The sequence below is a fragment of the Chrysemys picta genome, chromosome 12 (assembly GCF_011386835.1).
Source record: "Chrysemys picta bellii isolate R12L10 chromosome 12, ASM1138683v2, whole genome shotgun sequence".
In the NCBI taxonomy this organism is placed as follows: Eukaryota; Metazoa; Chordata; order Testudines; family Emydidae; genus Chrysemys; species Chrysemys picta.
Window position 1 is genome coordinate 6,275,557 of NC_088802.1, and position 21,481 is coordinate 6,297,037.

Sequence of the window (21,481 nt, forward strand, 5' to 3'; positions counted from 1 at the left end):
TGTCTGGTCATTCTATGACAGACCTGCGGGTGGCTATTTTACAACAGAAAAGCTTCAAAAACAGACTCCAACGAGAGACTGCTGAGCTAGAATTGATATGCAAACTAGACACAATCAACTCCGGTTTGAATAAGGACTGGGAATGGCTGAGCCATTACAAACATTGAATCTATCTCCCCTTGTAAGTATTCTCACCCTTCTTATCAAACTGTCTGTACTGGGCTAGCTTGATTATCACTTCAAAAATGTTCCATTCTATATGCATCCGAAGAAGTGGGCTGTAGCCCGCGAAAGCTTATGCTCTAATAAATTTGTTAGTCTCTAAGGTGCCACAAGTACTCCTGTTCTTTTTGCGGATACAGACTAACACGGCTGCTACTCTGAAACCTATATCCTAACACTGCAGAAACAGTCTTACCACAAGTGACTCAGGCCTTGGCTACACTTGCAAGTTACAGCGCTGTAAAGCCTCTTCCAGCGCTGTAACTCACTCCCTGTCCACACTGGCAGGGCACTTGCAGCGCTGTATCTCCCTGGGTACACCGCTGCAGGCACTCCACATCTCCGAGAGGAATAACAGCTGCAGCGGAGTGGCTGCGACTCACGGGTGTGAGTGTAAACGCTTGCAGCGCTGTACTAATCACCTTGTCAAGTGGCCAATCCTCTCCATTGTTGTGACCGGCTGCAGGAATGCAGAAGTGCCGGTTTCAAAGCTCGTACCACAGAGAAAAGCGAACAGTTTGCTGTTTGCTTTGCGTGAGTAAATGAATGATTCGGGGGCCAGGAGTTCGGAACTTGCAAAATAGAGTGCTGACACACTCCAAAAAGCACTCTCTCCCCCCTCACTCCCTGTCACAATCCACCCCCCCCCGTTTTGAAAAGCACGTTGCAGCCACATGAATGCTGGGATAGCTGCCCATAATGCACCACTCCCAACACAGCTGCAAATGTTGCAAGTGTGGCCACACCACTGCGCTGTCAGCGTGGACAGACTGCAGCGCTTTTCCCTACTCAGCCGTACGAAGACAGGTTTACCTCACAGCGCTGTATAGCTGCAAGTGCAGCCAAGGCCTTCAGTTCCAGGCAGAAACAGTTTCACCACAAGTGACTTCAGTTCCAGGCAGAAACAGTTTCACCACAAGCAACTTCAGCTCTCAGTGAGCCATTTAACATAACAAAAGTGGCTCCTAATGAAACCTATTTAGGTCTATTCTTTAAACAGTGAGTGGGATGGGGGAACAGGTTAAACCAGCCTAGGAAAGACCTTCCAGAGTATGCAGCCTCCCTTTTTCTTTCACAGAGCTTGGGCCATTCAAACCCTTGTTTTAACCCTCTTTAAACTGAAAGTGACTCCCTCCTTTGGGACAGGTTAGGCACAGTCCTTCTTTTCTGTATTCCCACAATAATTACAGACACTGGTAACCATAATTTCACTATTCCCATATTCAGTACGAACATAATTTGTGACCCAACACCAACCAAGTTGATTACCATGAGCAAAACACCTCTCCATCAGCTGAATATCTAGCAAATCTAAGCAAAGCAGGAGCAAACTGTATTGACATAAATCCACCCAGGGTCTCTTCCCCCCTCCCAGCTAGATATCAGGGAAACATTCATTCAGACCCTGCTTACATCTAATAAAAAGGAGGCAGAAAAGTTTGAGCTGGCTCTCCTCGGAGGGATGCTCCCTTAAGAGCTGTTTAAAATAAAAACCTGGGGAAATATCGGGCTTATTGGTGTGCTAAAGAAATGGCTGCGTTATAAAACAAACAACCAACATTAGAAATGAACTCTAAACCGTTGCTTTTCAACCTTTTTTCATTTACAGACCCCTACAAAACTTCCAGTGTAGGTGTGGACCGCTTTAGAAATCTTAGACCCCTACGGGTCCACGGACCACAGGCTAAAAACCACTGTTCTACGGTAATGACAACCTTCTGTAGACCCCATAGACGTAGTTAGACGTAGTTGTCTCTCCAAATGCAGCGGGGTGAGCGTGGCAGGGAGGTTATGGGGGTTGGAATATTGGAGTCTCTCACACAGGCCCGAGTCACAGTGATAACCTGTTGAGTCAGACGCCCAGCTCTGTGCTGGGAGCTTTGTTTGCCTAGCCCGTAAGGATACCTATTAAAATGCTGATGGTAGGCGTCTCTTGGAAACCTTTCCACTCTGGCGCTGATTGGCTGTCCGTGGCAATGTTCAGTCCCAGGTCTGATTGATTGGTGATGATTTGATTTGCCAAGGCTCACAGCCCAGTGCCCACAGAAGTATCTGTGCCTACGTCTGGGATGAAGGAGCCGCCCCTCTCCTGGGATCGCACCAGCACCTACAGCAGTCCCTTAAACAGCAACGGACTCAGCCGTGCAAACCGAGCCAGGTAACTGCATCCCTGATGTAGTACACGCCGTGCATCGACTACGAGAAAGGGACCGAGAGACTTGGTCTGTTGGACCATATGAACTGGAACCATAAACTCACTGAACGTTAAATCTCACCAAATGAGGGTCAATCCATCCTCATCATCGTATCCACTCATTATACTCCACACCTGAACGTAGCCATTATATGAGCAACATATCCTCATATCTCAATGTCTGTACTTTGACCCATCAACCTTTTCCCCCCAATTGGGGATATTGCAGATTTATTCCTTATGCCACCCGATCTTAAACCGAACTTGGCACCCCTTGATAATTTGTACGTTATTCCCTGACAACCAGAAACTTCTATGCTTAAACTCTGTACCGTTCACTTTTTTTTAACCATCATCTTAATAACATTTGTAACTCAGGGAGTTGTCCCATGCTGGTTTTGATCACAGCTATCTTGTCTCCATTGATAGGTGCCTGTCTCATCTTTAGAGTCGACAATCTGCCCTTCTCTGACATTTCAATAGAGGCATGTTGCAACCTCCTGGTGCCCTTGCTTCTATCTCCAGTTCCTCCCTAGACCATCTGGTTCAGGGATGGCCTTCACACTTATCTCTTAACACACCCATTCCTCATTCACACACAAAACAGAATTAATTTACAGAAAACATTTTGAACAGGAACATCAAGTTGCAACGCAAAAGAAAAACAGTTATTGCCTTCTTTTCGTTATTTTAAAATGCTAAACCTACAACAAATTGGTGACCCTCAAAGGTCTGTCTCTACCTTGAGATCAGCAGGGACACAGATTCTGGCTAATGTATCTCTACCAATGGCCCGTTAGGCCATTCCTTTCTGCTATTCAAAAAGGGTGGCTGGCAGGATATGATCAAATCATACACCAATACATTTCATACATGCTACATTATTCTTCTTTATCCTACATTCTAAATTATATAAAGTACAAACATAAAATCCTACTACTACATATCCCCCTTTTGACCCTTCAAGAACAATTCTTGAGTTGGTCAAAAGGGGAATATGTAGTAATAGGATTTTACGTTTGTATTTTATATAATTTAGAACGAAGGATAAAGAATGACAGGTGTTTGACAGGTGTTTGTCTAACCCAGTCTTAAAAATCTCCAATGACGGCGACTCCACAACCTCCCTTGGCAATTTATTCCAGTGCTTAACCACCCTGACAGTTAGGAAGTTTTTCCTAATGTCCAACCTAAACCTCCCTTGCTGCAATTTTAGCCCATTGTTTCTTGTCCTGGCCTCAGTAGGTAAGGAGACAATTTATCACCCTTTTCTTTGTAATAAGCTTTCATGCACTCAGGGGCGTGTGGGGGGAGGGGAGGGAGCAGGGACACATCCCCCCAATAATTGGCAGGAGCACAGAAAGTGCCCCTCCAAAAGTGGAGGAATTTAAACTCCTGTGCACGCTTCTGTATGTACTTGAAAACAGTTATCATGTCCCCTCAGTTTTCTCCAGACTCAACAAACCCAGTTTTTTTCAATCTTCCCTCATAGCTCATGTTTTCCAGACCTTTCATCATTTTTGTTGCTCTTCTCTGGACTCTCTTCAATTTGTCCACGTCTTTCCTGAAATGTGGCGCCCAGAACTGGACACAATACTCGAGTTGAGGCCTAATCGGCACGGAGTGGAGCGGAAGAATTACTTCTCGTATCTTGCTTACCACACGCCTGCTAATTCATCCCAGAATTATGTTTCCTTTTGCAGAAGTGTTACACTGTTGATTCATATTTAGCTTGTGGTCCACTATGACCCCCCATCCCTTTCCACAGTACTCCTTCCTAGGCAGTCATTTCCCATTTTGTATGTGTGCAACTGATCGTTCCTTCCTAAGTGCAGGACTTTGCATTTTGTCTCTTGCTGTTGTAACATCCTGATTCATCCCTCCCCTCTCCCTGCTGACAGCGAGCCGTGCCCCCTCCGGGGTGCAGCCCACACTGATGTGCCCAGCCTGTTGTGCAGAGGGATGATCAAAGCTCTGAGTCTTTCCCAGACTCTCCCATAGCCCCTCCTGGGGTTCTTAGAGTCTACCAAGGTTCTACCAAGCACCAATCCCCAGGACTTACTACCTGGAGTCTCCCATCTACTGCTCCGCAAGCTTCTGTCCTCTCTCCACCCCGCGCCGAGCCTGTGACTTTGTTTATTTTCTCCACCTGGGGATGCAAGCTAAGTGTAATAGGTGGGGCTGGGACCCATCTCCACTTAAAGTCATCCTATGATGGTCCCATTCTCCAGCTAAATGTCCAGTCGTCTTTTGAATCCTGCTGAGCTCATGGCCTCAATAACATCTTGTGGCCATGAGTTCCACAGGATACTTAAGCAGTGTGTCAATAAAAGATTTCTTTCCCTCTGTTTTAAATGTGCTGCCTTTCCTTTTCATTGGCTGCCCTCTCGATTTGATTTATTTTTTATTTGGAATAGATGCCTACGGATCAGCTATGCATTACAAATGAGGGTTTATTAGACAACAGCAATTGGGCGGGGGGGTCTCTCAACAAGAAGACGGAGCTGGTTGTTCCCTTGAGTGTCACTGTTTATCCATCCCTTCCAAACTGTTCTCTTTTCGTTTCCCGTATTGATCAGGTTTGGCACAGATCCAGTTCTTTTCCGTCTCACAGCTTGACGAGCTGACGCCTACATCATTCAGATACGCACAGGCTCCTCCTCCCCTTACTTCGAACCTGCAACCAGAAGCCGCGGAGCTAGAATCAGTCCATAGCCAAGGCTTGTCGGTCACACCCACAGAGAGGCATAAACTTGCAAGGATTTTGTTAAACTGGGGACAGCCCCCTGCGTGGATGGATGCTGTTATTCCAGTTAAAGAACGTTTTATTTTGGTTTAGCTTATACCAATTCTGACTGATGCTAAACTGAAAGAAGAATGTCCACACTGCCTTACCTAAACTGGTTTAAAGTCGCACTTTGAGTTTAACTCTGTATGCCAACCAGCCCAGAGAGAGACAGTGGAATTCCCCACACCAAGGCAGAGTCCTAGAGGAAGTGTCTAACCTGTTCTTAAAAACCTTCAGTGACAGGGATTTCACAACCTTCAGTAACCTGTTCCAGGGCTTAACTACCCTGTCAGGAACGGTCTAGGTGCAGGGGACTGGACTAGATAACCTGTTTTGAGGCCTAATATTGCCTAAGGAGCAACAGAATGTGGGATACGATTGCGCTAGGTGCTGTACAGCACAGAGTCACTGACGTGTCCTGTCTCAGAGCGCTGACACTCGATGTAGACCTGACAGACACAGGGTGGGGGAAGGGGTGGAACACACAGGCAGCATGAACAATCAGATGGGGGCAAAGGACATGTTAGTGCCACGATTTTTATTTATATTATTTGGTGGGTTACTTAGGAGGGGCTCAGCTAAGAGGGAATGGGGGAGGGAGACAGGGCAGAGCAGAAGAAGGGCCGGGGTGGCGTGATGTGCCTGTGAGTACGTCTACACTGCAAATCAAGATGTCACTGTAACACCAGTGGGCATACCTGCACTAACCTTAATCTAGCTAGCGTGGGTAACAATCGCAGTGCCCAGGTGGCAGCCTGGACGTCAGTGCGGGCTAGCCACAGGAGCACATAGCCCGGAGGCCGGGTGTGTGTGCACTCAGGTTGCTTGCCCGTGCTGCCATACCTATCCCACGCCACAATAACACCTTCATCTGGAGCGGAGACAGACCCTGCGACAGAGCGGGGTAGAGAGAGGGGTTGGAGCAAACTATGAGAGATGAAATCCTGGATGCACTGGGCCAGAGAGGCAGGTAAGGCTGCCAGCATAGTTTTGCTTTTCTACCCTAACCTAAAGACCTAAAATTCTGTATTCCCGTTAACCAAAACACGTTGGCTTTCTCTGCACACAGCTGCTGGCTGCATCGCTCCCTCAAGGGGTGAAGTCTTTAAGCAGGGGCTCGTGCTGTTTTGGACCCAGCTAAACGAGCTACAGTGAAAAAACCAGGGGGCTGATGCCAGTTTCAGGAGAGTGGGGCCACCGGGTTCACCCCCGTAACAAACTAAACCCACAGGAGGTAGAAATACCGATTTTTCACTGGTTTTGACCCATGTACGTTTGTCCGGTTGATCTCTGTGGTTGATCTCTCTGCACTCAGCACTTCTAACGCCGGTGACTTAATATGGAGAAATTTTATAGCTGGAAACAAACTCACCGGTTGTCAAATTCGGTGCGGTTGGGCCACTTCCATGACTGGCTGGGTTCCCTTCTGAGGCCTATCCAATGGTAAACGCTGCCTTTGTACCGCAGAAGGAACGTCTTCAAAACAAACAAAGGAAAAGCTTCTGTCTTTTTGTTTATTTATAAGCATTTCCATAGTGCTCATCCCCTGAGCACTAAGCGCAGTGAGCACCTCTGGGACTCTCCCTTCTCTGTTCAGTTCTAGCTTCTGCTGCACACAAGGCTGAGTAACACCCAGTCTTAATGCTTGCCCAGAACTGAAGCTTTTTAAAAAAAAAAAAAACACTGAGCTTCCCAAGACCACTCCTCTCCTCCAGTTCATAGGAGGACGGACAGATGCTGCTTTATGTTCTGGGCTGTTGTGCCATTTAGGTTTGTGTTGTGCCGCTGGACACCCCAGCTACATGAAAACCTAAGACAGACCCCAGAGACAGTTATCGGTCTCTGAGCTTAAGCTGAAGTTCTGCTTTACAGGTCTTGTACATTGTGGGTGTCGGAGCATGTCTTGTGGCAGATATCGCAACCCCCTGCAGTATCTTTGGGGACCACTCTATTGCATTACGAATGGTTTACGTTGGATGCCCGCCCATCATGTCTACCAGCCTCGACAGAATCTATAATGTGGGGGAAAAAATAGCAGTGGGAGTGGGGGGCATTTTAAAAAAGAAAAACTTTTTAGGCCACCTTCCTCTATTATCACAAAGCAAAATAGGGTGCAAGCCCCAGTGTCTTTGCTTTAGGGGGATTGTGAGGGGCTGGACTAGGCCCAAAGGCCCCCTGCTGGAGACCTCAGGCTCTGCCACGCCCATCCCAGGAAAGGAGCAGCAGAGAGGCCCTACAAGCAGGCTAGAGTGGCTGCAGGGGAAGCAGCCAATCAAGGCCCAGGAGGGCCATATAAAAGGAGCTGCAGAGCAGACCAGCAGTTAGTTGTTGCTGGAAGCTGGAAAAGAAGTGACTGCATCCCTGGCTGGCTGCTAGAACGGAGCCAAAGACAGTTGGCTCGCAGAGCCTGGGGGAGCGATGAAGGAGCTCCCAACTGGCTGCGGACACTGAGTAGGGACTGAGCCGGTAGAGAGCTGTAAGATAGTGTCTCCGGGGAGGAAATCCTGGGGATACAGCCCCCTAGCAGGGCTGGACTGGTTTAAAGGACACAGACACACCCAACCAGAGGGGGTGCTCGCAAGAGGTGGGTGCCAACTCTGTTACGGGGATATTGGAGGGAAAGCACGTTGCTCTGTGTAGTGGCTGGGGGTGCTGGAAAACAAGGCTTGTAAAGGGGAACAGCTCGCTCTCTACAATGCCCAAGAGCCGGGCAAAATCAGGCCGTCTCTTCAGCCAGCCTCTCCTCCCGTTGGCCCATCCATACAGAACCGCTGGCTGTGCTGAGCTGGGCGGGGAATGAAACCCCTTCCATCTCCAGGAGATGAGCAGGGCTGGAGCTGTGGTTCCCCACTGAATTCCTGCCATGCGGCGCTCAGAGAAAGAGCCGGGGCAGGCTGCCAATGAGCAATTTCAATCACGCACTGGCTGCAAAGCCCCAGCGCCAGCCAGGGACCTGGGAAAGATCATTCACTCTTCCCTCCCGGCCTGGGACACACGGGGGCCCCTCAGGCTTCAGGGCCTGGGCCTGTCATGCCAAGGCCAGTCTAGTGCGCGCACAAAACACCCGAGTCTCTCACCATCTCCAAGCCGCCGTCAAGCCCCGCCAGGGAGGCGCCCTGTGAAGAGCAGTAGCTCTGGCTGGCGGTCCAATTCCTTTCATCCTCGGAGAAGAAGTAGCACTGTCTTTCGTAGCCAACCCAGCCATCCGGACATGATGGGACGTCCGCGTAATCCAAACACGGCCTAGTGGTTCTGACTGAAACGGGGAACATAACACAGGGTAAGAGGCTGTCCCCTCCTCATCTCTGTATCCAAGGGGAACAAGTAGAATAATCCCCTTAGACCAAGGCCTCAGAGAATCCCCTCAGCAGCTCTGGCAATTGCTTGGATGCAGTGGTGGGCCGTGACGTTTTCAGTAAGGCAATTCCACACTCGCATGCAGGACATGACCTCACCTTCCAAACATTTAACAAATGGGGGGGAAGGGGGCGCCGAAGATGCTCCTCGCTTGGGACGCCGTTAGGTCTAGGGCCAGCCCTGGTCCAGCCCCCTTCCCATTTTTCAGCCAGCATTAAAAAAGAAGTAGGAGGCAACTACAGGAGCTAAGACCCAGGAAGCCGTTTGGCTAAGCTTTCCCTAGAAATCTCAAGTCGCAAGGACGTCAGTTACGGCCTGGAAACGTGCGCTCGAGCCAGCTCCAGATCCGAACAGAAAACACAGAGAGTGAATCCATAAGAGCTGCGCGCTCACCTGCCAGGGTAGCTGTGGTCGCGATTAAACCCGAGAGGACGAGGAAGACTGTGACTGCTGCGACGATTGTAAATGTTCTAGTTTTCCTGAATCTGTAACCTGAAAGAGACCAACATATTAACACTCCTGGGGCTGCTGCAGGGGGGAGGAATCTGAGTTATTTATTTACCGTGGGAGTCAGAGGACAGTTTGACACCCCAGTCAAGCTGCAGGGTAGATCAGAATCCGTAGCTATCTTTGATCCACCCTGCTGTGAATATGGGGTCACGAATTTCCTCCCGGGCTTTTCGACAGCCCTGATCACTGCAGTGTCTCAGTGGGAGATTTAAACAAGTGCTACTTAGAGACCTGCATGGGACAGGCCAACCTGCTCCCTGCAAAGCTACACTTTTGCTTTCGTGTCTCAGCAAAACAAACTGGGCTATTCAGCCCTGAATCAGAGGGGGCGAGAACCAGGGCCATGGTCCCAAACAGGGGTGCAGTTGTCAGGCCCACAAATTGCCCCTGTACCCCCATTACACTACACAGCCGTAAGCGCCCGGCTGCAGGGAATGTTTTAGCTGTAGCTGCAAAGCAAGCGGCCGGGAAGCCGACGGGGTGATCAGATCCCTGCTGCATTCTCAGGCAGGCGTTTGGGCTGCTGCACCCATGGAAAATATGGCTTCATCTGCATAAGCCGCAGTGTTTCTCCCAGGCAGAGGGGCTCCACCTACCTGGTTCCTTTCCTCGCTCCTGGTCTCCATTGCTATTAAGAGGCATGTCCAGCTGTTGTTCCTTACAGATCCCCAGGCCATTGTACATCCTTTGTCTTTTTGTCTCATTCTCTATTAAAAAAAAAATCACAATTCTGCTTGAACCTGCTATAGTCACAGTAACAATGAAGATGATGTAACTGAATGATTAGAGGGGAAAATTCTCTATGATGTGTTTCCTTTGTGCATTGGACAGCAGCTTGTGTTGTTATTATTTGTTATCTGCATTACATTAGTGTCCGGGCCCCTTTGTGCTCCATGCTCCACACACAAATAACTAAAAGCTGTTCTCTGCCCCCCAAAAGTTTACAATCTAAGGGCAGGTCTATGCTTAAAATGCTGCATCAGCCCAGTTGCGCTGCTGTAGCAGTTTAATGAAGACGCTCTAAGCCAATGGGTGAGAGCTCTCCAGTCAGCTAATAGGATACTTACTCCACCTCCCCAAGAGGCGAGAGATATGTTAACAGGAGCAGTTCTCCCATTGATATAGCGCTGTCTACACTGGGGGTAGGTCGGTATAACGACATCACTCAGCAATGTAATTATACCAATCTACGGCTGTAGTGTAGAACTGACCTAAAGCCCCCAATCCTGCAAACACTTATGCCTATTTAACGTCACACACTGAGCAGTTTCACTGAAGCCAGTGGGGCCACTCGCAGCACATAAAGCTAAGCATGTGCATTCATTTTGGCAGGATCAGAGCCCACCTATAAGACAGGAGCCAGCGGGTGAATCCAACGACGAGATGGGAGGAGCCCTGAACTGATTCTATGACTGTAACTAGTACATCGTCGGTTCCATCGCTTCCCCTGTATATTCAGTCAAGTTCCTGTTTTGTTTCATGTGTGTCTTTCACTCAGCAAAAAGGGAGCGAAAAACCAGCTAATGACAAAAAGACATTTGATTGTAAAAAAACCTGGCAGGGAGACTCCGGGTTAAGTGCCGAAAACCGCGGCTGATTTTATCTTATTTATTAAAACTGATTTGGTTTCAGGTTGACTGTATCTAGGGAACCTTAAGTTTTTCACCCTTCCAGATTTGTTTCATACCAGACAATACGTTGCTGCCAGGGGCCAAGATCGGGAATTGCAGGGGGTAATGTCAGTTATGGGGAAGTGAAGGGATCACCCTAAAACAGTGTTTCTCAACCAGGGGGTTGCGAGCCCCAGGGCAGGTCACGGGCAGAACTGTCCCTTGGGTAGGGCGAATCGGGGCAACCGCTACGGACCCCACGCTTTGGGGGCTCCGTGGGCTGGTGCAATTGGCCAGCACGGTCGGTCCCAGAAGGTGAATCTGTCACTTCCACAGGGCCCACCATCTTGTTGGCAGTTAGCGGAGACAGCGCCCGGCTCGGCCGCCCGTGTTTTGATGCAGTGAGTACCCCCCCGGCCGGAGCCCTGAGCCACCATGGTGCTATGGCCAACAATAGCGTCACGGTAGGCGCCGGCACTACCAGCAGCAGCAGGCGGCCCAGCACCAGGCCGGATCCATCCCACCGGCCCACCCACCAATCACAGGGTGACTAGATAGCAACTGTGAAAAAACGGGACAGGGGGTGGGGGTAATAGGCGCCTATATAAGAAAAAGTCCCCCAAAACGGGACTGTCCCTTTAAAAATGGGACACCTGGTCACCCTACCAATGCAGAGCAGGGCCCCTAAGCCGGTGAGGGTTGATTTGTCCCAGGCCCTGCACCGCCCTAGGGACGGCCCTGGTCGCGGGATGGGCTTAGGAGGTCACAGGTGCAGGGTCAGTGTTAGGGGTAGCACGCTGGGCAATTCCCCATGGCCCCCTCCACAAGGGGGCCCCACGAAACTAAGTTACATGCTTCCACCCTGGGCGGTGGGGCTCAGGGCTGAAGCCGAAGGCCGAGCCCCACGGCCCAGGCCGGAAGCATGTAACTTAACTTCACGGGGCCCTGGGCAATGGCCCTGCTTGCCACCCCTAATGCCAGCCCTGAGTCGTATTCATAATTTACTTAATGATATTTAAGGGAGGGGGTCACCATTTTTCCAAGTCTTAATTTAAGGGAGAGGGTCACAATTTTATTTTAAGTCCAAAGGGCATCACCGATACAAAAAGGCTGAGAAACACTCCCCTAAAGCAAAGATCATTTCAATAGCAGTACGTGTTTCGACATACTTTCACTTTTACTACTGATCTGAATCGCAAGCGATGCAAAGGGGTCCCTCCCCGGCCCCCCGGTCTTCTCTTCGGTCTGAAACTGGTCGCAGTCCCCAAAAGAGGCTCAGTTTAGTAACCAGACCTGGCTCGTTCCTATTCTTGGTGTCAATTCTGCCTAGTACACCCGTGTGCGCTTAGATCATCCCCTCCCCCAACCCCTGTCTCTCCCTGCCCCTCCCCCAACCCCTGTCTCTCCCCTCTCTGTCCCTCCCCGCCCCTCAGCTAAATCACCCCTAGGCTTTGGAATAGGATTCAAATCCCCCTCTCCCCACTCCCTAAATAATGAACAAGTATCAGAACCGGGCGCCTGGTCCCCACTTCGCCCTGATCCCGGAGAAGCGAACTCACCGAGTCCGGGGACTGAAAGAGAAAGAACATTGTGGGTACTGAACTTTATGTGGGGAAACTCCACCCCTGTGCTGGCGTATGGCTAAAAAAAGCAGCAGTGGGTGGAAAGCAAATTCTCTCCCTCTGAAGGTTGGGAGTTGCCTGCTGGGGAGGGGAGAAAGACATCAATGTTATTTGTGGGGAGAAAGGGACAGCAGTGGAGTGAAGCGCAAAGCTGGTGCTGTGAGTAGGGAACTGGCCGGACACCTGGATTTGGGTCCCAGCTCTGTCCCAGACTCCCTGTGTGACCATTAGCCCTCCATAAGGACAACAGCCCTGCCCTGCCTTGCAGGGTAAATACAATAAAGATTGTGAGATGCCGACAGTGGCAAGAAAAGTACTATGGATGGAGAACTGCGTGGAGGATCAGGGGTTGTCTAAGAAGGAATGTTGTGACACAGTCTCATCCTTACTTGTTGGGAACAACGCAGTTCAGTGAGGAAACCTAATGGGGGGAAAAGCAATTTTCAATTCTCTGTTCCAAAAACACCAACACAAATCCTGCATCAGGGCAAAATCAGGAGCTACGGCAGATGCAGAGCGCATGCTTATCACAGAGCACCGAGGCCCTGGCTGAGATCAGGGCATCACTGTGGAAGGTGCTGAGGTCGTGCAAAGCGAGAGGCGCTCTCTTCTCCAAAGAGCTTACAATCCAAACACAACATCGTCTCTTGGCAATAACTGCAAGTAGCAGATCCCCTCGTAGATTCCAAAGCCAGGAGGGACCATTGTAATCATCTAGTCTGACCTCTTGGATAACGCAGGCCAAAGACCTGCTCCGAAAATAATCCCTAGAGACGAGCTTTTAGAACAACATCCAATCTGGATTTAAAAACTGTCAGTGATGGAGACGCCCACAGGACCCTTGGTAAATTGTTCCAGTAGTTAATTACGCTCACTGTTAACAAATGTCCTGTTATTTCCAGTCTGAATTTGTCTAAGCTCAACTTCCAGCCATTGGATCATGTCACACCTTTCCCTGTTCAATTGAAGCTCATTGTTATATATTTATTCCCCATGTAAGTACTGATAGACTGTAATCAAGTCACCCCTTAACCTTCCCTTTGTTAAGCCAAATAGATTGAGCTCTTCTATAAGGCAGGTTTTTGAATCCTTCAGTGATTCTCATGGTTCTCTGAACCTTCTCCAATTTATCAACAACCTCCCTCAATTGTGGGCACTAGAACTGGACACAGGACTCCTGCAGCAGTCACACCACTGCCGAACAAAGAAGTAAAATAATCTTCTGCTCCTACTCGAGATTCCCCTGTTTATATCTCCCAGAATCATAGAATCATAGAATCTCAGGGTTGGAAGGGACCTCAGGAGGTTCTAGTCCAACCCACTGCTCAAAGCAGGACCAATCCCCAACTAATTCATCCCAGCCAGGGCTTTGTCAAGCCAGGCCTTAAAAACCCTTAAGGAAGGAGATTCCACCACCTCCCTAGATAACCCATTCTAGTGCTTCACCACCCTCCTAGTGAAAAAGTTTTTACTAATATACAGTGTCATACTGGGAGCTCATGTTGGCTGATTATCCACCATGACCCCCAAATCTTTTTTCAGAGTCCCTGCTTCTCAGGGTAGAATTCCCCATCCTGTACGTATGGCCTGCATGCTTTTCCCAGGGATATGACTTTACCTTTGGCCGTATTAAAATGTACATTGTTTCGTTCATCCAGTTTACCAAGCAACCCAGCCGCTCTCTATCAGTGACCCGTCCTCTTCATTGCTTACCACTCCCCCAGTGTTTGTGTCACCTCCAAACTTTGTGAGTGAGGATGTTATGTTTTCTTCCAGGTCACTGATAAAATTGTTAAATGGTGTAGGGCCAAGAACCGATCCTGCAGGACCCCACAGGAAACAGATACGATTGGTGACAATTCCCCATTTACAATTACATTCTGAGACCTGGTGGAGGAGGTAATATCTTTTATTGGACCAATCTCTGTTGGTGGAAGAGACAAACTTTCGAGCTGCACAGAGCTCTTCTCCAGGTGAAGGAGTTGGTCCAATAGAAGATCTGTCCTCTCCCATCTTGTCCTCTCACCTCCTGGGGCCAACCCGGCTACAGCAATGCTGCAAACAACTTGATATTTTTGTCCATCAATCCAGACAGGCGTCTCAGAAGGCTCCAGTGAAAGGAAAGAACTTATCCCGCAAAGCAACAGTGATTCGTTTCAGATACTGTGCTTTTGAGTGCTACAGAAAATCTCAACACAGACAGATTAAACCCTACAGCTCTCCCAGAATAAGAAAGAGACAGGAGGCCAGCAATCAACCCCACTCCTGCCAAAGGAGAGTGAAAAAGAAAGTTACAAGGATGGTGGATGGGTAGAAATATTCCGGGCATTAAGAAGTCTGGCTTTAGAAATAAACTATTAGGGGCCATAGCGCGGAGTCAAGAGGAAAGCTAGAGAGGATCAGTGTGGAAAAGCACAAAAGAGGAAAGAACCAGGACAGACCAAACCCTACACACAGGGGTAAACCCTTTACAGGATGCCGAGAACAAGGAGGTATAAAATCAGTGCCCTCTCCCTTTCACTGTAGTTATGCCAGTGAGCCAGTCTCTGAAGGACCCCAATGGAAAGATGAACGGAATACAGCTTCTAACCCCTAGGGGTGCCCCTCTCTTCCTGCAATCCCATTGTTCACTCACTGCAATCATTCCCTGTCGGGAAATGCAAGGCGAGCTAGTGTTTAAAGGTTGGGGTAAGAGGGGCGGTTGTGCAGAAACCCAGGCCGTGGGATCTCCCCAAGCAGGAACCTGAAATGCAACATGAAATGTATAGTGGCAGTCGGAGCAGCATATGGCGATGAGTTTATGATACAGGGTGGAGGAGGAACAAGGAAGAGATGGAATTCCATCCAGCTGGCTGTTACTGATTGGCAGGATAAAGTACAATGTGTCTGAGTTTCCACCCCCAGCCAGCCCAGTCTTTCATCCTGTTTTCTGATGGAGAAATGAAGGGGGGGGGGGGAGAGAGAAGAAAGGGGAGAGGGATAGCTCAGTGGTTTGAGCATTGGTCTGCTAAACCCAGGGTTGTGAGTTCAATCCTTGAGGGGGCCATTTAGGGATCTGGGGCAAAATCAGTACTTGGTCCTGCTAGTGAAGGCAGGGGGCTGGACTCGATGACCTTTCAAGGTCCCTTCCAGTTCTAGGAGATGGGATATCTCCATATATTTTAAAGGGAAAAAAAACAAAAATCAAAACCCGAGATTTTTTTTTTCTGTTTTCAAAAACCAGAACAAAGTGAAAAATGTTATTTCAGGCTGAAACACAATGTCAAAAATCAAAGAACGCTGGCAGGATCGAAACGGCTCACAGGAAATTGGATTTGGTTGAAGAGGCATTTTTTGTCCAAGAAAAAGCTCTGCTCCCAATGTACTTTATAAAGGTGGGTCGGTACCAGTATTTAAAAGGGGAGAAACTGAGGCACAAGAGAGGGGAAGTGACTTACCCAATGTGCCACAGGGAGTCAGAACTGGGGACAGAACCCAGCCCCACCCCACCCCATTCTAGCCTCTAGACCTCACTCCCCTTCCAGAGCTGGAGCTAGAACCCAGGAGTCCTGACTCCCATCTCCCCCTGCTCTAACCACTAGACCCCACTCCCCTCCCAGACCTGGAGCTATAACCCAGGAGTCTTAGCTTCCAGCCCCCATGCTGTAACTACTAGACAACTGACAGAAACTACCAGGTGGGATTGCTAGTGATAGAGATGCTGTGAGGAGCAGAGTGTGGGAAGGATTTGAGTATGTAAAACACTACACAGGATAATTATTGTGCACCCAGATGAATCCGTCCTATAATAACAGTGGATCCCTTCTCTGCACCCCCACACATTCCCCCCCTAAAGAGGAGAGCATTGCTGAACCAAACATCCAGAAGGAGGGAGTCCCACACCGAGGAGCATTGCCATGACACCACCAGCTTCAACGGCTAACCTGAGGCCCACTGGTGGGACCCATAAAAGATGGGTGAGGTTAGAGCCAGATGATGGCCAAGGAACAGGTCTTGGTGACGGTGGGACCAGCTAAGTCAAAGCTCAAGGCAGCTCAGTTCCACCTCTTCTGCCTAGCCAGTGTCTCTGCTCTGGGACCCAGATCCAGACCCCAAGGAAGTCAATCACTGATGTCAATGGGCTTTGAACCAAGACCTGACTGATTCATGGATGTTAAGGCCAGGAGGGACCATCCGATCATGTAGCCTGACCTGGATATCACAGGCTAGAGAACTCCACCTCGTTATCTGCCTAGTGAGCCTAGTAACTTGTATTTGATTAACGCATCTTCCCGAAAGGCATCCAGGCTTGGGTTGAAGACATCAAGCGATGGAGAATCCACCACTTTCCTTGGCTGCTTGTTCCAGTGCGTAGAGACTGTCCGGTTTGGCCAATGTACATGGCAGAGGGGCATTGCTGGCACATGATGGCATATATCACATTGGTAGATGTGCAGGTGAACGAGCCCCTGATGGTATGGCTGATATGATCACAGGACCTAATCACATCACATCTCTACTGTTGTGGTCAAAGACACCCACGCAGTGATTTTAGTTCAAAGACTCAAGCCTGAGGCCAGTTTATTGACATACATACCAGTGCACTGGGGTGCAGTCCGAAGACTGACACCCGAGGACCGTTCGCAGGCGGGCTTTTTTTTCGTCAAACCGCAAGCAAAGTACAAACAATACGTCATGAGTTAAGAAATTAGGGTTGGGGTTAGTCCCTCCCCCAAACCGCGAGTTAAGAAAGTAGGGTCGGGGTCAGTCCCCCCTCCTCCCCCCTGGTACCTTCCTCATTAATTTTCCGAGAAGTGGGTGTTTATTTGTGGGTAGAGGGGCACTTGGTGGTTTTCCCCAGGGGTGATACTTGGCACCAGTTTGGGTACATTTCTCAAGACACATGTTATTTTCCGGGGTCTTTTGGTTAAAGATTAAGGGGGGGGGGTTTCCATGGGAGGCCTAAAGAGGATCTATGATTGGCTATTTTTGCAGATAGCTGGAATCACGGAGTGGGTCACAGATCACCCAAGGGAGAAGCTGCATGAGTTAAGAAATTGCATTTAGCTAAAGTTACCTATTGCTTCACACAAGCGGTTATTATATTTCATCAGCCATGAACATATTTCATTAGTGCTGCTGCTGGGGCTTTTTATTTTTTCCCTCCTTGCCCCCCCGCCTCTGGTCATGACCCTTGACCGAGTTTGGCAGGGAACTGTGCAGTCTAGTCTAATTCAGGCCCTGGCCTGTACTGCTTTGTGTAAGGGTAGTTAGCATAACAGATCTCTGTTGGAGGGTTTATTTTGGGGCCTCAGATTCACAGCTCTGGCTATTAAAAAGGAGGCCCTCCTGTTCTATTTCCCCACACTACGCAAAAGAATTAATGGACACAAATCTGACATCAGGAATCATAATACTCAAAAACCAGTGGGAGAACACTTTAACCTGTCTGGTCATTCAATGACAGATCTGCGGGTGGCTATTTTACAACAGAAAAGCTTCAAAAACAGACTCCAACGAGAAACTGCTGAACTCGAATTGATATGCAAATTAGACACAATCAATTTAGGATTGAATAAGGACTGGGAATGGCTGAGCCATTACACACATTGAATCTATCTCCCCTTGTAAGTAGTCTCACACTTCTTATCAAACTGTCTGTACTGGGCTGTCTTGATTATCACTTCAAAAGTTTTTTTCTCTTACTTAATTGGCCTCTCAGAGTTGGTAAGACAACTCCCACCTGTTCATGCTGTCTGTATGTGTGTGTATATATCTCCTCAATATATGTTCCATTCTATGCATCCGAAGAAGTGGGCTGTAGCCCGCGAAAGCTTATGATCAAATAAATGTGTTAGTCTCTAAGGTGCCACAAGTACTCCTGTTCTTTTTGCGGATACAGACTAACACGGCTGCTACTCTGAAACCTATATCCTAACACTGCAGAAACAGTCTTACCACAAGTGACTCAGGCCTTGGCTACACTTGCAAGTTACAGCGCTGTAAAGCCTCTTCCAGCGCAGTAACTCACTCCCTGTCCACACTGGCAGGGCACTTGCAGCGCTGTATCTCCCTGGGTACACCGCTGCAGGCACTCCACATCTCCGAGAGGAATAACAGCTGCAGCGGAGTGGCTGCGACTCACGGGTGTGAGTGTAAACGCTTGCAGCGCTGTACTAATCACCTTGTCAAGTGGCCAATCCTCTCCATTGTTGTGACCGGCTGCAGGAATGCAGAAGTGCCGGTTTCAAAGCTCGTACCACAGAGAAAAGCAAACAGATTGCTGTTTGCTTTGAGTGAGTAAATGAATGAGTCGGGGGCCGGGAGTTCGGAACTTGCAAAATAGAGAGCTGACATGCTCCAAAAAGCACTCTCTCCCCCCTCACTCCCTGTCACAATCCACCCCCCCCCCCGCTTTGAAAAGCACGTTGCAGCCACATGAATGCTGGGATAGCTGCCCATAATGCACCACTCCCAACACAGCTGCAAATGTTACAAGTGTGGCCACACCACTGCGCTGGCAGCTGTCAGTGTGGACAGACTGCAGCGCTTTTCCCTACTCAGCTGGACGAAGACAGGTTTACCTCACAGCGCTGTACAGCTGCAAGTGTAGCCAAGGCCTTCAGCTCTGTGCAGAAACAGTTTCACCACAAGCAACTTCAGCTCTCAGTGAGCCATTTAACATAACAAAAGTGGCTCCTAATGAAACCTATTTAGGTCTATTCTTTAAACAGTGAGTGGGATGGGGGAACAGGTTAAACCAGCCTAGGAAAGACCTTCCAGAGTATGCAGCCTCCCTTTTTCTTTCACAGAGCTTGGGCCATTCAAACCCTTGTTTTAACCCTCTTTAAACTGAAAGTGACTCCCTCCTTTGGGACAGGTTAGGCACAGTCCTTCTTTTCTGTATTCCCACAATAATTACAGACACTGGTAACCATAATTTCACTATTCCCATATTCAGTACGAACATAATTTGTGACCCAACACCAACCAAGTTGATTACCATGAGCAAAACACCTCTCCATCAGCTGAATATCTAGCAAATCTAAGCAAAGCAGGAGCAAACTGTATTGACATAAATCCACCCAGGGTCTCTTCCCCCCCTCCCAGCTAGATGTCAGGGAAACATTCATTCAGACCCTGCTTACAGCTAATAAAAAGGAGGCAGAAAAGTTTGAGCTGGCTCTCCTCGGAGGGATGCTCCCTTAAGAGCTGTTTAAAATAAAAGCCTGGGGAAATATCGGGCTTATTGGTGTGCTAAAGAGATGGCTGCATTATAAAACAAACAACCAACATTAGAAATGAACTCTAAACCATTGCTTTTCAACCTTTTTTCATTTACAGACCCCTACAAAACTTCCAGTGTAGGTGTGAACCGCTTTAGAAATCTTAGACTTCCACGGACCACAGGCTAAAAACCACTGTTCTACGGTAACGACAACCTTCTGTAGACCCCATAGACATAGTTAGACATAGTTGTCTCTCCAAATGCAGTGGGGTGAGTGTGGCAGGGAGGTTACGGGGGCACTATGGGGGTTGGAATACTGGAGTCTCTCACACAGGCCCGAGTCACGGTGACAACCTGTTGAGTCAGACGCCCGCTCTGTGCTTGGTGCTTTGTTTGCCTAGCCCGTAAGGATACCTATTAAAATGCTGATGGTAGGCGTCTCTTGGAAACCTTTCCACTCTGGCGCTGATTGGCTGTCCGTGGCAATGTTCAGTCCCAGGTCTGATTGATTGGTGGTGATTTGATTTGCCAAGGCTCACAGCCCAGTGCCCACAGAAGTATCTGTGCCTACATCTGGGATGAAGGAGCCGCCCCTCTCCTGGGATCGCACCAGCACCTACAGCAGTCCCTTAAACAGCAACAGACTCAGCCGTGCAAACCGAGCCAGGTAACTGCATCCCTGATGTAGTACACGCCATGCATCGACTACGAGAAAGGGACCGAGAGACTTGGTCTGTTGGACCATATGAACTGGAACCATAAACTCACTGAACGTTAAATCTCACCAAATGAGGGTCAATCCATCCTCATCATCGTATCCACTCATTATACTCCACACCTGAACGTAGCCATTATACGAGCAACATATCCTCATATCTCAATGTCTGTACTTTGACCCATCAACCTTTTCCCCCCAATTGGGGATATTGCAGATTTATTCCTTACGCCACCCGATCTTAAACCGAACTTGGCACCCCTTGATAATTTGTACGTTATTCCCTGACAACCAGAAACTTCTATGCTTAAACTCTGTACCGTTCACTTTTTTTTAACCATCATCTTAATAACATTTGTAACTCAGGGAGTTGTCCCATGCTGGTTTTGATCACAGCTATCTTGTCTCCATTGATAGGTGCCTGTCTCAGCTTTAGAGTCGACAATCTGCCCTTCTCTGACATTTCAATAGAGGCATGTTGCAGCCTCCTGGCGCCCTTGCTTCTATCTCCGGTTCCTCCCTATACCATCTGGTTCAGGGATGGCCTTCACACTTATCTCTTAACACACACATTCCTCATTCACACACAAAACAGAATTAATTTACAGAAAACATTTTGAACAGGAACATCAAGTTGCAACGCAAAAGAAAAACAATCATTGCCTTCTTTTACTTATTTTAAAATGCTAAACCTACAACAAATTGGTGACCCTCAAAGGTCTGTCTCTGCCTTGAAATCAGCAGGGACACAGATTCTGGCTAATGTATCTCTACCAATGGCCCATTAGGCCATTCCTTTCTGCTATTCGAAAAGGGTGGCTGGCAGGATATGATCAAATCATACACCAATACATTTCATACATGCTACATTATTATTCTTTATCCTACATTCTAAATTATATAAAGTACAAACATAAAATCCTACTACTACATATCCCCCTTTTGACCCTTCAAGAACAATATCAAAAAACCAGTGGGAGAACACTTTAACCTGTCTGGTCATTCAGTGACAGACCTGCGGGTGGCTATATTACAACAGAAAAACTTCAAAAACAGACTCCAAGGAGAGACTGCTGAGCTAGAATTGATATGCAAACTAGACACAATCAACTCCGGTTTGAATAAGGACTGGGAATGGCTGAGCCATTACAAACATTGAATCTATCTCCCTTTGTAAGTATTCTCACACTTCTTATCAAACTGTCTGCACTGGGCTAGCTTGATTATCACTTCAAAAGTTTTTTTTCTCTTAATTA

The 21,481-nt window shown here is 48.4% G+C and overlaps 1 protein-coding gene across 1 annotated transcript; it reads right to left on the minus strand.

The window, feature by feature from the left end:
- Window positions 1-4,851: 4,851 nt before the first annotated feature.
- LOC135974703 (C-type lectin domain family 2 member D-like) lies at window positions 4,852-10,590 on the minus strand. The gene is made up of 6 exons (XM_065563178.1): window positions 10,417-10,590; window positions 9,668-9,778; window positions 8,955-9,053; window positions 8,282-8,460; window positions 6,577-6,680; window positions 4,852-5,093 (listed from the first exon to the last, which is right to left on the minus strand). Exons 2-6 carry the CDS (start codon window positions 9,753-9,755, stop codon window positions 4,940-4,942), a joined length of 624 nt encoding a protein of 207 aa, XP_065419250.1. The 5' UTR covers window positions 9,756-9,778; window positions 10,417-10,590; the 3' UTR covers window positions 4,852-4,939.
- Between the last annotated feature and the right edge of the window lie 10,891 nt (window positions 10,591-21,481).